Here is a 16,700-nt window from a genome sequence, read left to right as displayed (position 1 = left end):
TCGCGTGGGTTCTGGAGACGGAACACGGGCGCTTTACGTTTGCATGGCCAGCACTTTACTAGACGGGGCACCTCCCCAGCCCCTGATGCCCTTGAGCCCTGAGCGCTCTGTGCCACACAAGCCAGTGCTCTTCAGAAAGCTCACTTCATTGCAGGGAGAGAAAAGCTTTCAGGCCAGAACGGGGGTCATGGTGTCAGTTGTTCGAGGCTGTATCCTAGAAGCTGACCTACACTGCTTCTTGCTGTGGCCTTGGCACGTCACACATACACCTGGACTCCAGCACGGCGTGTCTGCAGAAACTTTTTCTGTAAGCCACACGATTCTCTAGGGGTACCGTGATGACCTCAAATCAAATGCCTCTTTCTTTGAGATTGTCACCGTGGCTCTGAATGCCAAATGCACTCTTTTCCACTGCTGTTCATCCTTGTTTCTTTTGGACCCTACCTGGATGAATCACTCAAAATGTTCTAGCTAGTCCGGCTGAAATGACTGCAACTTGTTTGTGAACCAGACACAATGGTCACCGTTCAAAACCTGCCAATCTTAGGTTCAGCAATTTTTTTTTTTTTTTTAAATAACAGCAATCTCTGTAACCCTGGCTTCGGAAATGGCACAAAATGGAATGGACAAAAAATGAAAAGTACACGATGGATCCACAGTGATTTAATTCTCGGTGATAGTTTTCATTTTATGCAAATACCAAAATAAAAAAAAAAACCTGACTATTTGAAAGTAAAACAGAAACCAAAAAAAAAAAAAAAAAAATTAGTGTTTGATCAAGCAAAAATCCTTTCACACATCTGCCATGAGAATTAAAACAAATATAGATGTTAAATAAAAGGCCTGGGTACCAAAGAGCAAAATTTAATGAAAGACAGAACTGTTAAGTATGGATTCCTTTTGAGAAAAATGTCAATCTCTTTCAGAGTTTTTCCCATTGCTCTATTTTTAAGAAAAGTGTAGTAAAAATACATAATACAAGTTAACTTTTTGCTTGCTTTTGTTTTCCCTTTGCACATCCATTTTAAGAATCACCTTCCCATGGGGTCTCAGACCCCCGTGTGCGCAGGCCCTCACATCTGCCATGGTCTCTCCCTGTCCAACCACAGCACGGGAGGGGCGTGCTCAGTGGCAGAAGAGCATCTTCCCAGACCAAAGGCCAAAGATCTCTGAAGCCATTGATGGTAGATGGTTAGTCCCAACTCTTCCCAGATGCAGACTCCCAAGTGCTAAGCCACGTCAGGTTCTGCAGTGCTGTATAGGGCTTGGGGTGGAGGCGGGGGGTTGGCAAAAATGAGATAGTCCACCTGGAAGGCACGGTCTCACATTCCATGCCCAAGGCAACGCATGAGAAACTGAACAACAGGGGAAAGACGCCGTGTTGGAAGGTTTCTCTGTGGTGGCGCATGAAAGGGGACCGAGAGACGGAGGGCTGGTGGGTGTCTGCTCACAGCATCCACAGAGGAAGCCAGTCATACTGGATTGGCCCCTAGGTAGGCTCTAAAACCTCTGGCTTGTTCGTTACTCATGATAACCTCCTGTAGAGATGACCGAAGTAGAGGCAAGAGAACGAGCCAGAATATGGCCACGGCTAAAAGCTAGTGACCCTCATGGGAGCATGCACTTGGGAAAGCCAACTGCACCCGGAATGAGAGCTGGGGTTGCCAGAAAGCGGTGAGTCGGGGCTCCCACTTCCACCCAAAGGATCCATCAGCCTGGGTTTCTCTTCAGAACCCTTGTCACACTTCCAGCCTGGCTGTCTTCAGCCGGGAAGCCTCAGTCCTCTCCGTACCTTAGCCAGGGGCACAGTCAGTCCCCTTGGGTTCGAGGATTGGGACAGGGACTCCACTAACGTCATAATCAACTTAATCTATCTCTGTGTCCTTCAAATAATCCGGGCTTGGGTTAGCATTCTTTCTCAAAGTCTCATCACATGCTAAAACAACACTCTTATGAACACGAAAATCAACCCAAGTTCTGTGCAGTAGTCCAACCCTCAATTTCACATTTGGTCTCCCAGACCAAGGACAAGGAACACTGTTACACGTTACATGTGGGCTTTGGGAAGGCTTCCGAGACCCCTTTTGTCCTTTGCACGTACGGGGTTCCCCCAAACACCACAGGCTCCACAGAGACATCCAGTCCACCATGGGCTCCTGTCCAGACCTGAAGCCAGAGCAAAGCAAGACAGTGGCGAGTGATGTGTCCCCACCGTCAGCTCTTGTCAAAGTGCTGCTCAGTCCAAGAGGCCGACTGCCCTGAAGCCACGGCCCCGCCTTTGAGTCTGAGCACAGCCGAACGAGGTGTCCCAGGCTGAGGGGACGTTCGGCAGCGCACCACGCTGGAACCCCGTGGCTCACGCAATGGCTCTTGTCCATCGAAGGAAGCTTCTGAGCAGCCGTCACTTCTTATATCCTCCTCCGAGGACACATGTGTTCTTGCCCCTTCTTCACCACCCCTGGCCTGAGTTTCTTTACATGGGTGCTCTCATGGAATCAACCCTTAGGCAGTGTTCTCCCAGAGGAAGGCAGCCCACTCCTCCAGCAGCGTCTAGCTCCATCCAAGGTTCAGGGCCAAGGACTGGAAGGTAACGTGGACAGTCCCCACCATGAACGAGTTTGAAGTTTGTTTTCTCCTTTCCTTGCTTGTAAGGTGGAACCGATCTCAGATCTTTAATCTGAAAACTGAAAAGTGGTGGCTAGGGGCTTGGGGATGTGGGGTAAGAAAAGGAACCGGCAAACCATGGGGATTAGTTTAAAAGAAAAAGCTGCACACACTAAGACACATCGACAACTGAATTCAAAGGAAACACTCTGATTTCTTCATTAGTATTCCAGTGGCTCCATGGCCAGAGATGTTAGACTTCATTGGGCAGTGTTATTCCCTCTTATTGTAGGATGGGGTTTCTTATCTGCACTTAACAAATGGAAAAGAGTGAAAAAACAAATCCCTAAAGGAAAAGAAATAGCTGAATGCTTTATTTTTGTTGATGTTTGTTTTAATTCTTCAGGAAAGTTGGTTCAATTGTCCTCCTCATGGTCGTAGTGGTTGGCGGCGCATTTTATTTCATTGTTTTTGGCACTGAAGGGTTTGGGATGGGGCTGGAGGAGCCTGAGCATGCTCCCCGAGGGGTTTCTGTCTGCTCCAGTTACAATCCCGTGGCTCCCAGGGGCATCCCCGAACTGTGGCTCATGCAGGGAATTGATTGCATGGACTTGGGGAAGTCGTGGCTGACCACCCGGCCGTTCTCTCCGCTGCCTCCTCCGCTGGCTCCTGCCCCACTGTTTCGGGGCAGGGTGGATGTCCTTATGGCTTCGTTGATGGATTGCTGTGGGATCAAACAGAAACCCTTTTCAGGAGGACCGGGGGTTCTTTCCCGGGTCCTTAGCACTGACTGGCGAGGGGAACGAGTCAAGGGTGGAATTAAGCTAATCCCAGGGCTCCTCCCATCCAGACACTCCCCGACCTCCTTAAACTAATCCCAGCGTTCCCCTCCGCCCCTTGCTTTCCTGTATCCCCATGAGCTCACAAAACTGTGGTGTGGGTGGTTCTTGGCAATTTCCTTTTCCTTCCTTGAGCAGCCTCAAGTCCTTTTCTGATCTAGAATTCTAATACCCTGGAAATCACAAGGTTATTAGCAATGAGCTGATGTGTCAATGTGTCAACAGGAGAACGGGTTATATGTGCTCATAGGAAGGATGTGACACAGAAAATAATCTTGGCAATGAATTCTTGCTTTCATTAGCACACGATCCTTTCCAGTTACATTTTTGCATACCATCCTATTCGAACGAGTCCTACATTCCTTTAATATTCTTTGGGCATTGAGATTGTTTCATGAGTTTTACAAGACTAGGTGGTCTCTAAATCCATTCTAGTTCTTTCATTCTAAAATTTCTGAGGATGGAATATTTCTTTGGCATAATTGATGATGGTAAGTACAGTGATAGACCAAGTAGAAAAGATTCTAGGGGTGGTATTTAGGAAATCTGTATTGTGATACAAAGTCATCAATTAGTTCTGTGTTTATCTACATATCTCTTTTCTTTTTTTGACTTTAAAAATCTTCATGTCTCCAAAATGTGATTAACTAAGCATCTGTAACCCTCCTCTTCATCCTTCTAGCATGAATGGTGCTTTTTGCATGAAGAAGTCTCTTACATGGTGAGAGAAATTGAAGATGTGCTATTGTTGGGTTCAAATGAGAAACATCTGGTTTTTCTTAAAAATAAATGCCCTCCGACCTCTAATACCACATTTTAAGGAACTGTAAGACCCATTTAAATAAGATGATATTCAGAATGTAATTGGAAAATGTCACATGCTAAAGAAAGTGGGGAGGAATTTCCAAGATTATTATCTGAGTGTCACACACTTCCCGTTGACATGTATACCTTGCACTTCTAGACTGATAAATCACATCAGGGCTGCTAGCTTGTGATTTCTAGGGTGTCTGGATGCAAGGGTCACTGCAGGACCAGATGAGTCAAGTGCAATGCTCAAAACAAACTAAGTCGACATCCTATTTGGCAAAAGGAAGAATTCTGGATGTGGAGTTTAGATTTTATGGTAGGAATTCACATGAAGGAATAGAGATGTCTAGGGGTGGAAATCTTCATTACTTAAAGCCAACTTTGCCCCTCCTTGGAGGCATACTCTGTTCTGGCCTCCTTCATGAAGCTTTTCTACATGACTTCAGCTGATTGCAAAGGCTAGCCACTTGTGTGTGTGTGTGTGTGTGTGTGCACATTCTCTTGTATGTAAGTTTTTTTTTTTGTTTATTTTTACTGATTTTTTGGGAGTGACAGAATGAGAAAGAGACAGAGAGTAGAGATAATGGGCATGCCAGGGTCTCCAGCCAGTGCAAATGAACTCCAGAAGCATGCACCTCCTTGTGCATCTGGCTAACATGGGTCTTGGGGAATTGAGCCTCAAACCAGGGTCCTTAGGCTTCACAGGCAAGTGCTAAACTGCTAAGCCATCTCTCCAGCCCAGTTTTGTCTTTTTTGTGCATGTGAATGTCTATATTTGTGTGTGGAAGAGCATGTGAGTGCATGTGTGGAGACAAAGGTGTGATTTCTCGGGTGTTGCACACCTTTTTTGAGACAGGGTCTTTCAACTGCCCAAGCCCATCTATTAGGCAGTCCTGGTTAGCCAGTGAGCCTTGGGCATTTGCCCATCTGTAGCTCTCCAGTGCTAGGATTATATGTGTGCATCACCAAGCCAAACATCACACTCAGGTCTTCATGTATGCAAGGCAAGCTCTTTACCCACTCAATTATCTCCCCAGCCCCAAGTTTTGTCTTTTTCAGGATAACTTTCTGCCTGGAGGCGAGAAGGGCCATGTCACCTCAATTCTCAGCTATCCCGAGTGACAAGCTCACAGTTAGACAATGCAATAGATTCTTGAACTTGCCTAAAAAAAAGTAACACCCTAGAATCCTTTAAAAAATACGCTGGTTTTGTCCCTTGCATGACTCTAATGACCCAGAGAAGAAGTCAGTCTGTGACCAGACAGAGACAGGCAGGGCTGGTCTGGCCCATTTTTTCCCCCTTGTTATCCTTTCATTACTGGAAATTCTGACAGTGTTTTAAAATGTTCTTTCTTTTTAAAATCTATGATTCACATAGATTTACCCCCATATGATGATCTACCCACACTGGTTCCATCTCCTCCTCAAACCCTGGGATTTAATTTATTTACATTTTTTCCTTGGCATGCCTCCACCATAGAGGAAGTATGACTTGGATTACATTCTTCTGAGTCAAAGGCCAGATAAATACAACTGTGATACTACCAGGGGGATATGAGCTAAAAACATGAGGAATTAATGCTTACTCAGTCTTACGTAAAAGAGTTGAAAAGAGAATAACATTTGAGTTGTGTCAGTGGAAATTCTTAATTTAAGTTAGCTTGGGATGTTGTATGATTTTTCTGTCATTTTTTATTAATGTATGTGCATGTGTATGTGAACGTTCATATGTGTGCAGGCATGTATGTGTTTGTACTTGTAGGTCAACACCTCAGGCTTTGTTCTGCTCAGCTGCTGTCCATCCGTTTTGGAGACAGAGTCTCCCATTGGCCTGGGGATCATTCGAGTAGACATTCTGGCCAGCAGGCCCCAGGGATCTGTGTAGCTCTGCCTCCCTAGCACTGGGGTTCCATGTGCCCCTTCCACCACACCAGGCCCTTTCCACACGGGTACCGATGTTCAAACTCAGGTCCTTGTGCTTGCAAAGCAAGCACCTCACAGACTAAGCATCTCCCAAGCCCTCTGCCATTTTTCCGTTATTAAAAAAAAAAATTGAAGTTTTGGGCTGGAGAAGTGGCTTAGCAGTTATGGCACTTGCCTGAGAAGCCTAAGAGCTCATGTTCAAATCTCCAGGTCCCACATAGGCCAGCCGCCCTGTGATGCAAGCACGCAATGCCACACATGCACACACGTGTCTGGAGTTCTTTTGCAGTGGCTGAAGGCCTTGACACACCCATTCTCTCTCTCTCTCTCTGCCTCTTTCTTTTGTTCTCTCTCACATAAATGAAAAAAAAAATCTAAAAAAAAATAGAAGTCTCAAGTTCACAAAATCATCTGGATTTTGTTCCTCAAAAGGCTCAAACACTGTTGGGACCGCGTGGACTCATCTTGAAAGACAAGATTAATGGCAGTTACCAAAGTCTGAGGTACTGGGCTGGGCATGTAATCAGGAGTTCCAAGGTTACAACGCTAACATTAGTTTTCCAGGAAGCTCAAGGCTTCCCAAAGGCACTGACTTCACACTCTCTTAACAGGTGGGGATGGCCTGGCTGCCTTATCAGTTTCTTTTCTGATGTATTTATGGAATCTCAGAGGAACCAGCCCTGGCACTGGAACTGGAAGCGATGCCAAGTTCAGGTCCATCAGTAGCTCCCCCAGGCTGAACTGATGCTGGAGTCACTGGGGCATTCGAGGGCAAAGCCCTGATGTCTGAATTCTATCCCAGAAATGCTGACTGAAAAGGTGTGCTGTTATGGCCTGGATATCTGGAATTTTTAAAGCTCTCCAGGTGACCCTAGAGTGTATACAAGGCTGAACTGATCTAGTTTCCTCCATTCCCTTTAAAGGGAAACTGGCTTGTCCATATGACTGACCTACTTAAGGCAACAGTTATTTGACCTACCGGCAAAGTAGATGATCTTTGACATGTAAAACTTCCTGTCCCCACAGTTTAGCTGTCCACAACCGCTGTAATTCATATATAGCTTCTAAGAAGTGTGTGTGTGTGTGTGTGTGTGTGTGCACGCACGTGGAGGTCAGAGGTTGACAGTGAAGGTGTCTTCCTCAATCACTCTTGACCTCATTCCTCGAGAATAGGTCTCTTGATGAACCCGGAGCTCATGGACTTGCCTGCACTAGCTATATGCAGGGATCCCACGGGGTAGTCTTGTCGGCCTCCCCAGCTCTGGGAGGCTGGGATAATAGGCACGTAACACGATGGTTAGCATTTCGTGTGGGTGCTGGCGATTCAAGCTTAGGTCCTCATGCTCGTTCAATCAGCCCTTTGTTCCCCCGAGTGTTTCTCTCTCCCAGTCTCTCCCTGGTCTTTCACATTGCTGGGCAAGGATTCCAGTGCCTGACCCCTGTGCGTCCTTTGTGGGGAATTCTTTGGTCCTGGCTGATTCTTTTCTTGTTTCAACTCTAGTGCACACTGCTTTCTTAGGGAACTCAGTCTGACTGCCTTGCTCCTGAGTTCACCTAGCCATCTGTAGAAGGACAGCACTGACTGGGTGCTTCTTTCCAGCATACTAACCGGACAGGTAAGCGCTTGCCTTGGGCCAGTCTTTCCCCATCAGGCTCTGAGGGTAACGTTGTCAGGCTTGTTTCTGACTGTATCTCCCAGCACTGCCTACTCCCCACCACCACCCTGGTGGCACACGTGGGTTCAAGGGGCTATACACCCCTCAACAGTGAGACCGGGACGGTGTCAGGGCATGAATGCATTCCGTTTAGCTCTGTGGCCAGTATTGGTGCTGACACTCAAGGACGCGTGGCAAGTGCTTCACAATCGTCAACTACTCTGTGCCTCATCTGTAACCAAGAGCCTGGGCTTTGTGGAGGCCACGCACACCGTCCAGTTCCTACCAGTCCTGTTCCTAGATTGTGCCGTCTTGCTCGGATGAACTACATAGCTGCTCCCAGCTTCTCTCAACCCCCTTTCATCCATCTGCCGCTTTCAGAGTTCCACATGACATGGCTCATGAAAATGCAGAGCGAGCGCTTTAGACTGAGAGTTACGGAGCACCTTCCCTTCCAGTCCTCTCCCGCCCTTTCCCTGCGTGCTCACTTTCCCTCTCCTCCTTCTCTCACTCATGAGGACCACGGAGGGCGTTTTGGACTCTCAAGACACAGGGGTGGCCCTGAGCTGGTTTGGAGCTCTAGACGTTATGAGCTGAGCTAAGGTCAGGGAGAGAGACTGAAGGAAGGTTCCGGCCGAGGCTCTTGTCGCCACTGCTACGTGGCTGGACTTTGGACAAGAGCTCATGGCTTTTGGAGAAGGCAGAGCAATACTGGCCACCTCTCTGAAGCAGACCTCAAATGAACCCAACATGGCTCAAGGATGTTCGTGGAAGAGGGGGCGGAAAGAATGTCAGAGCCACGTGTTGGGTCACAAGACACAGAGACTTTGCCTCTTGCCCATCAGTGATGGCTAACCCCACAATGCATGACCCATATTCTCCAGTGAGGAGGGTCTCTGCGGAGGGGGGAGGACAGGGACGAGGCTAACAATGGTACTAACCTGACTGTCTTCACTGAATACAAAACTAATTTAAAGAAAATACTGTCTCTTCAGTGGTGATGGTCAACCCTGTCCCCTTTTTCGCCAGGGCCTAGCCTTTCACTTACACCGCTAACAGCACCTGGCGCTGGCCTGGGTCATTGGGCATCAGGGTAATCCCAGACGGATGATGAACATCCAGGAGTCTTCCTGGAGGGAGGGGCGCATCTATCGAGGGCTTACTGTTAGGCTTAGGCATTCTGCCATGCCCCTTTCACCAGTAACTTCATGTCATCCTCTCCATTTTATGAGGTATGCACTACCACCGCCTTCGTTTTATGAAGACTCAGGGACCAGAGAAGTTATTAAATGTGTTCAAGATGTCAGAATGAAGGAACAGAGCAGTTGGGATTCCTGCCCGGACTCTCAGGTCCAGAGCATGTTCTTTGGATTAGCACATGGCACTGTGTCCCAGGGGCCAGGGAAAAGGAGCTCCTGAGGTCTGGACCAGGGCCAAGTCTGAGGCCCTGTCAAGTCAAGGCATGGTCCATAGGGTGGCAATTGCAAAGGGTGTAGCTTGCCTAGCACCTGGCCTAGCTCCATCTTTCCCATGGGAGGTGCCTTTTCCTCCCTTTGGATGGTGAGAAAGAAGAGTTTCTGGGCTCCTCTTTTTGATGGAAGCTTGTGGAGTCCTTTCTGTGTCTAGCCAAACCCCTTGAAGGTCTCCACTGGGTTTGAGGTCTGAAACCAGTGACATTGCTGTGATTCGCCTTGTCTGAGAGGGTGTGGGGGTGGGTGAGATAGTCAAGGGGAGAAGTGATAGTACATCCCATAATCTTGGGTTCCTCTGGTAGGAAAATGGGTTTTGCATACTGTGTTAACATCTATTTTCTATTCTGTTCAGTCAGTACTTTTGTTGTATACTCTGGGACTACATAAAACTAGTCTGTTTTCTTTCCTTTTGGGAACATTTTCATATGCATACATACACACACACACACACACACACACACACACACGCACGCACGCACGCACACATATATATTTTTTTCTGAGGTAGGGTTTCATTAGCTCAGGCTGACCTGGAACTCACTCTATAGTCCCATGCTGGCCTCAAACTCAAAATGATCTTCTGTCTCCTACAGGCATGCACCACCCCAGTTGGCCCGTTTGCATATTTTCACTGACAGCTCTTAAATCCTCCATAATTACTCTTTACCTTCAGTAATGTTTGCTGTGCTGTGGAAATGCCTAACTAATCTTCTTACCCTTCTCTGTGGATTCTGCTCCTCGCCAGTGTCTATCTCAGAATGTGGAGGCTAAGAAAAGACCCATTTTGCCAAGAATGGCAAGATTAGCACAGGGCCAGGGTGGACACGCCTCCTCCACTTTGGAAGTTTCACTTCTATTGACACCACTTCAGAAATACTCACTTTCACCTTTTTGCATGTATGTATGCATGCATGTGTACAGGAGCATATGTATGTGAGTGCGTGTGTCCTGACTGTGTGCGTACACGTGGATCCAGAGGTTGATGTAAGGTGCTTTTCTCAATCGCTTTACACCTTGTTTTTTGAGGCAGGATCTCTGACAGATTCAGTTACACTGCGGCTCAGTGAGCCCTGAGCTTCCCTGTCTCTGCTATTTCAGTGTGGGGATCACAGGCTTCTATCAGCGCACTCAGCTTTTACATGGGAGCTGGGGATCGGAACTCAGGTCTTTACTCTTGTTGCCAAGCTCTTTCTCCCCTAACCATTTCCTCAGCTCAGGATCAGCTTCATAGAGATCTCCCTTGCCTCTTGCTGTGCTGACTCAACTTCCTCTGAATGACTCTCTACTCTCTGTCCCAGTGTGCACCTCTCCTAGCCAAAAAAAAAAAAAAATCTCAGGAAACCCAGGTGTGCCACAAAACAGGTTAGGGAGAAAGGCCTGGGAAGACGATGCCACCTTCATCCGCTTCGACTCGCTACGGGATTTGTAGCAGAACTCGATTAAGGCAACCAGCATGGCTAGTCCAAGCCCTCCGATCAGGATGTAGAAGACCCCCGCCACATTGCTGAGGCTCAGAGCACTTGTCTTGTCCTAAAGAAGGAGGGAAAGGAGGGGAGGGAAAGAACAAAGTGAGTCAGAGAGCTAGAGGCCATCCAAGAAACAGCCTATTTACACGCGTGCACTCACCCCCCACGCCCTCACTCCATCCACAGTACCGGGAAAGGGTTTTTATTGTTGGCCAAGTGTTCAACATCCTCAGAAGGAAGATGCGTGTATATTTGCATATATATAAAGTGTCCAAGCATCTGGGGTTGTGTTGAGTTTCTAATTATACCTCCTGTCTGCTTGATGCCTTTTCTGGGACAGGAGATGCCACATGGAATCCAGGCCAGCTTCCATAAGATCTGTACCCTAGAGCGCCCATTCTTTCAGAGAAGCGTGTCCCTTCCTTTTTAAGTCTGTGTCTGCCCCCATCCGTTCAGTTGCTCAGCAACGCACCAGCCTCATTCATTGTTCAATGTCTCCAAATGTTATTCTGAGGGTTGGTATTAAAGTGAACTTTCCCCTAGATGTGCATTTGATTTCAATGTCATAAGACAGCTTTCATACTTATAATGAAGACGGAGTGATGCCCACCTTTAGCTCACTGAATCCAATTTAGGGGAGAAACCCAGGGTGGGGAAGGGCTTGCAATGGCAGAAAGGCAGTGAGCTAGAAAAATGGCTCTATTAAATCCTAATAATTAAGCTTAATTGCTGTCATTTTTTTCTGTTGAAGGTGCTTGCTAAAATCACCGTAGGCAGACCTGGGTGGCTGAATTAGAACTCTCTGTTGCCTGTGGTAAAACACATCACGGCTGGCTTTGGAGCAGCAGAACTGCAGATCAGGGCACGTTCTAGGGTCTGGCAGGAGGAGACACTCCTCTCCTAGGGAACCTGGCAAGGCCTTTGGCCTGAGGGACCATTCCTGAGATCCATCCTGTCTATAGGACTTCAAAAATGGGTGAGTGAGGGATAGAACTGCTGGCCATGGTGGAAGACAATGAATGCTGAGGAAGAGGGGGTACCACTCTCCAGCTTCTTGACACGGGCAAAAGAATTATTTTGATGTCTCTGTAGGATCCCCATCCCTAGCTGTCGTGGTGGCTTTAGCACGTTTGTTTATATCACTTCAAGTATAAGAAGTGTCTTGATCAATGAAAATGATATACATGCCTTAGCTGGCATAGGTAAGAGCACTGGTGGCTGATTGGTGGCATTTGGCAGGATTTGTGACTTTTGCACCTCTCTCTGTGTCACCTTTCAGGAGGGCATATAAAAGAGCCACAGGCGAGGGGCCATGTGCACCTCTGTGCTCTTCCTGGAGCTGGGCATGCAGGAAGGCATGCCCGTTTGCAGTCAGGAGCCTTGGCCTTAGTTCTACTCGGTGCACTGTACAGGATCCAGCAGGGCTGAACCAGGGCACTGCAGCAGGCAAGCGGCAGCGGACTTTTCTACCCCAGAACCACAGCATCGGCTAAGGTACACCCCTTGGTGGGTGCCTGCATTGTCAAAGCAGGTGGCTCTTGAACATTGGTTACACTTGGCAAGGGACAGCCAGGCTTTGGAATCATGGAAGCAATTATCCAACAGGGAAAACTGTCTTCTACTCTGAGAAAATGGTTGGGAGGAAATGTGAAAAACGGGCTTAGTGCTCGGTTTAAGAACAGGCTGAATAAGGAAATCTCCACTTTGCCCGCTTTTCGGAGCACTGAAGATCTCTCCCTGTGTGTTGTTTGAGAGGTGTGTGTGTGTTCTGGACAGCACTTATTTGGAGCCCTTAATAGAAATTCCCATGGAGCTCTTATGTACAGACAGGGATGAGGGTGGGTCGGGGTGGGGAGGTGCCTGCTCCATCTTAGCAAAGGGGGGGGGGCCACTGTGATGCTCAGGGTGAGCTGGTGGGGAGACCAGTGGATGAGGAGGTTGGAGGAGGCTGTTGGCAGCTTGGCTCATCTGTCTTTAGGTGGCTGTGGAGCACATTTGGCCCCTCTGGACACTGTGGCCATTTTCTTCCTCATAGTCTTTCCCACATTTGCCTTGGCTATAGACTGTCAAGGGTAAGGGGTGGTTGGGCAGCTTTTTCTGGTACTGTCTTCAAAAGATCTTATAGTGGTATCTTCCTCCATGGCTGTCCACTTGTGGTATATCAGGGAAGGAAGGAAAATTGGAACTTCATATAGAAACGACGTTTGGTTAGCTGCAGAAAGAGGAGGGTTCTGTGACTGAATGCTTCAGTGTGTCTGATGACGAGGCACATACCTCACTATTCTGTCCTCTACTTCTCTTTCTCATCATCCTCTTCTTTTTAAAGTATTTTTATTCATTTATTTGTTTGTGAGGAAAAAGAGAGAGGGAGAGGGTGAGACAGATACAGAGAGACACACACAGAGAGAGGGAGGGAAGGATAGAGAGAATTTGCATGCCAGAGTCGCTTGCTGCTGCAAATAACTCCAGACAAATACTGCCACTTCGTTCATCTGGCTTTACATGGATATTGTGGAATGAAATCCAGTCTGGCAGGCTTTGTAAACAAGAGCCTCAAACCACTGATCAATCTCCCCAGCCCTCCTCCTTCTTGTCTATTCCTCTTCCTCCTTCTTCTGGTATTAGGAAACGAGTCCAGAGGCCTGTATGTATTAGGCAGGGATTCTCCTATTGAGCTGCATTCCTAGCCTTCCATAAGATACTTGATAGCATCGCATCTAGGTATTTCTCAGGAGGCCAGAGCTCTTCTATTCCATGGCCATTGCTGACCTCTTTGACTCAGTTTGTTGGAATGTAATGGGCCATCCAGAGGTGGGGACAACCACCTTTTTTTTATTGGAGGACCTGAGTTCTGACTCTCTTGTGGCCCACTGCCCATGCCAAGGCTCTTCCTTGCTGACTTCTCAGTAAATGGCCATGCTCACGCTCCATAAGCAAACTGCAAAATTCCCAGCCATGCCTAGGGAAAGGGAAGAGATGGAGTTTGACTCTTCCAAGCACTCTCCTTGACAGGCCCCGTTCTCCTCTTATCCCATAGCAGCTGCACGTCCCCAGAGCCAGGCAGCTTGCAGGTGGGAGTGACAAAGTCACAACTTGTCTCCTGCCGGGCACGGAGAAAGACTGACAGTGCTGAGAAGAGTGACAGGTGGAAAGAAAAACAAAAATCTTGTCTTTCAGAATCGTTGGGTCAGTTGCTATGGTGACACTCCCCTCCCCAATCTGTTCTTCTGAACCCACTGTCTTCATTTTATACCTCCTGATGAGGAAGGGAGCATTTCCCCCTATATTTCTCTTTGCTCTTCCCACATCTTGAGGGACTGTCCCAGATTCCCTCAGTATGTCTCAGCCAACATCCTTCCAAGAATGTTCAAGACTTCCAAGACGTGAATAGTTCAAGTCTTCATGAGTGAGACTAAAATGATTCAGAGGCTTGGACATGTTCTTGATGGCATAAGGAGAACATTCCAGAACACGCCAATGCCTTCAGCTATGAGGCCACTCCCTTTCACTGAGAATGGTATTGCCCATGATTCATGGTCCACTAAATATGGACCAAACTTCAGCTTCTTCAATTCTTCCATTTCTTTTGTCTTGGTGAAGGTGTGAGGGACCCAGCTTTTGTTCGCAGGAGTCCGCACAGTTTATAGCATTCTTCCAGTGGGATGTTTCAGATAGCTTATGTTACTTCCGTATGCTGAATCTGTAATCTGACTTTGCTGAGCCATGGAGGCAGTCTCCCATGCATTGGCCTTGCTCGTATAGTTTTGCAAACTTGCACTATTGACCTAAGAACCTCTTTCTGTGAATGGCTATCCCCTGGGAGTGCAAGTGGCGGAATTAGCTCACTCACTAATAGCTGAGGGGAAAGTGCTGGGCAGCACAATTGACTCAGCTACAGGAAGATTTCAAGGAAACAGCCCCGTCCAAAGGGCACCAGCTGCCATGGGTATGAGTTCCTTCAACATGCACACACTTTGGAAGGAGACGATGAAGTCACGTCAGGGATTCAAGCACGGGATGCAGAATTGGATTAGGTGACCTTTAACTCTCATCCCATCCCCAAGAGATCTGAGGCATGGCCGTTCCTGGAGGATCTGGGATCCTACCTTTCATAATTCTCCCCGGAGACTAACCCCTTAAGGGGATGCAGAAAGGGAACTCATGTTAATTGGCAACTTCTGCTGTTCCATTTCCAAACTAGGCCAGTTCCCCAGGCTGCATGTTCTCCCCAAGAGCACCACAGGAGGAGAACTGGCCCATTGTACTAATAATTGGCAAGGCAAGTACTGCGTGAGCGATGCCTGTGGGGTGGTTCTTCCCAGAGCGCGTGCTCGGGGACTGGCTGCTGCACAGTGCACCGAACGACATCCTGACTCCAAACGGCATCGCAGCAGAGAGCGCATGGAGCCGTGTGGCCTGGGGAGGGGACTTGGCTGAAGTTGAAGCCTCTTGCAAAACAGGAGGAGTTTTCTAGAAACAAAAGCCCCGGTTGGGGACTAATGTGGGTGTCCCTATAGGGAACACTCAATGTGAGCTGAATGTCTGCTTGGACTATGGATTGGTGTGCACAGATGCTTGGTGTACAGAAAAATCAAACCCTCTGTCCCCAGAGGTGCTTGTGGCTCAGGCCCAGAAGACAAGTGTTTAAGAGAAAAGTCTTTGTTTCTATCTAATCCCTTCCCATAGAGCAGTGATGGGAGATTTAGGATGTATGGAGTAGGAACTTAGGGCATTTCGACATTCAGTCTCTAATATACATAACTGCCATCAGTTGGGCAGGCTACCTTGAAACATATCTAATCTCCACATATTAACAACCTCAAAGTCACTGGCCCTTTCTAGGCTATTGCCTGCTCTTCCCTGGTAGGACTCCAGCAGAGTTAGACATCTACTGGGTTAGGGGAGTTAGAATGATTCTGTATGTCTTTGTCTACCGGGGTTTCTTTTCCCATATACATCTCTCTGACATTATTCTCCTGGGCTATCTTCTATGCAAGTATAGAAGGAATGGGGAAAGGACGGAAGGAGAGAGCAGAGCGGAACATCACTATACTAACTCATAGTTCTTTTACCTGCCAGGGAGATTAGGGATAGATTTGTACAGTATGAGGACATGGTTGACAGTTCATGTGTTTTCTCTTGCTAAAGGTGGAGGTATGAAGGTAAGTGCATCTGGAGCAGGCAGAGTTACACTGCCGCTTCCAGGGCCATGAGGCATAGTGACAAGGAGCAGGGTACCTACTCTGAGCTCCTGCCCAGGGTTACCAGTGAGCCCCTTGCAGATCTTGGGTAAGTCTCTGAGTATTGCCACCTCTGGATGCTCCCAGGGATGTGTGAGATGATATATGGGACTAACTCTGGCTACCAAGTGAGGGCAATGCCCTGTTTTTTTTTTCCAGTTCTCTTTCAGCCTTTCTGATTGGTCTAATAGGTCCCAGTTTGGAACAGATCTACCTTTAAAATATCTCTAGCATTTACCCCTCTTATTTGTAGAGAGAAGTCAAGGTGTGTTGTATCAATGTAATTGTCATTTCATTTTTGTCACCATTATGTTTTCTATGGTTGTCAGAAATACTGATTTTTTATTTGAAATAGTAGTTTTGTCACTTGGTCTATGAACTAAATCAAAGCAATAGCAGCCAGCAATAACATAGATGCTGTGTGAGCGCCTGAAGTTTTGTCAAGGGAGGTTTCAAGCCTCTCTAGGTTCTTCTCCCAGTATAAAGCCTGAGATATGAGCTGTAGACAATGCTTTTGGGCCTTGTGACCCCTTAATTATCCTCATCACAGATCCCAACCTGCACCTGCATAGTGGCCCTTCTTAAAGGCTATGGCCCTTGAATTTATCTGCAAACCAACTAACATCCTTAAAATAAGGGAGAGGGATCCTGCCAGGTGCTTGATGTCTGACTTGCCCCACACAAAAAAAGC

General features: G+C 47.5%; 1 protein-coding gene across 3 annotated transcripts in view; it reads right to left on the bottom strand.

Moving 5' to 3' along the window:
* Positions 1 to 848: 848 nt before the first annotated feature.
* Gria1 (glutamate ionotropic receptor AMPA type subunit 1) overlaps positions 849 to 16,700 on the bottom strand; it is a 325,559-nt gene continuing 309,707 nt past the window's right edge. For all 3 annotated transcript variants that reach the window (XM_004666536.2, XM_045151919.1, XM_004666535.2), the window contains exons 15-16: positions 10,699 to 10,833; positions 849 to 3,349 (exon numbers count right to left, since the gene is read on the bottom strand). In XM_004666536.2, coding sequence (XP_004666593.2) covers positions 3,149 to 3,349; positions 10,699 to 10,833 — 336 coding nt within the window. In that variant the 3' untranslated portion in view covers positions 849 to 3,148. The remainder of the gene's footprint in view (positions 3,350 to 10,698; positions 10,834 to 16,700) is intronic.

Source organism: Jaculus jaculus, chromosome 6 (assembly GCF_020740685.1).
Source record: "Jaculus jaculus isolate mJacJac1 chromosome 6, mJacJac1.mat.Y.cur, whole genome shotgun sequence".
Taxonomy (NCBI): domain Eukaryota; kingdom Metazoa; phylum Chordata; class Mammalia; order Rodentia; family Dipodidae; genus Jaculus; species Jaculus jaculus.
The sequence above is the reverse complement of the archived record's forward strand: the minus strand, read 5'-3'. Positions and strand labels throughout refer to the sequence as shown.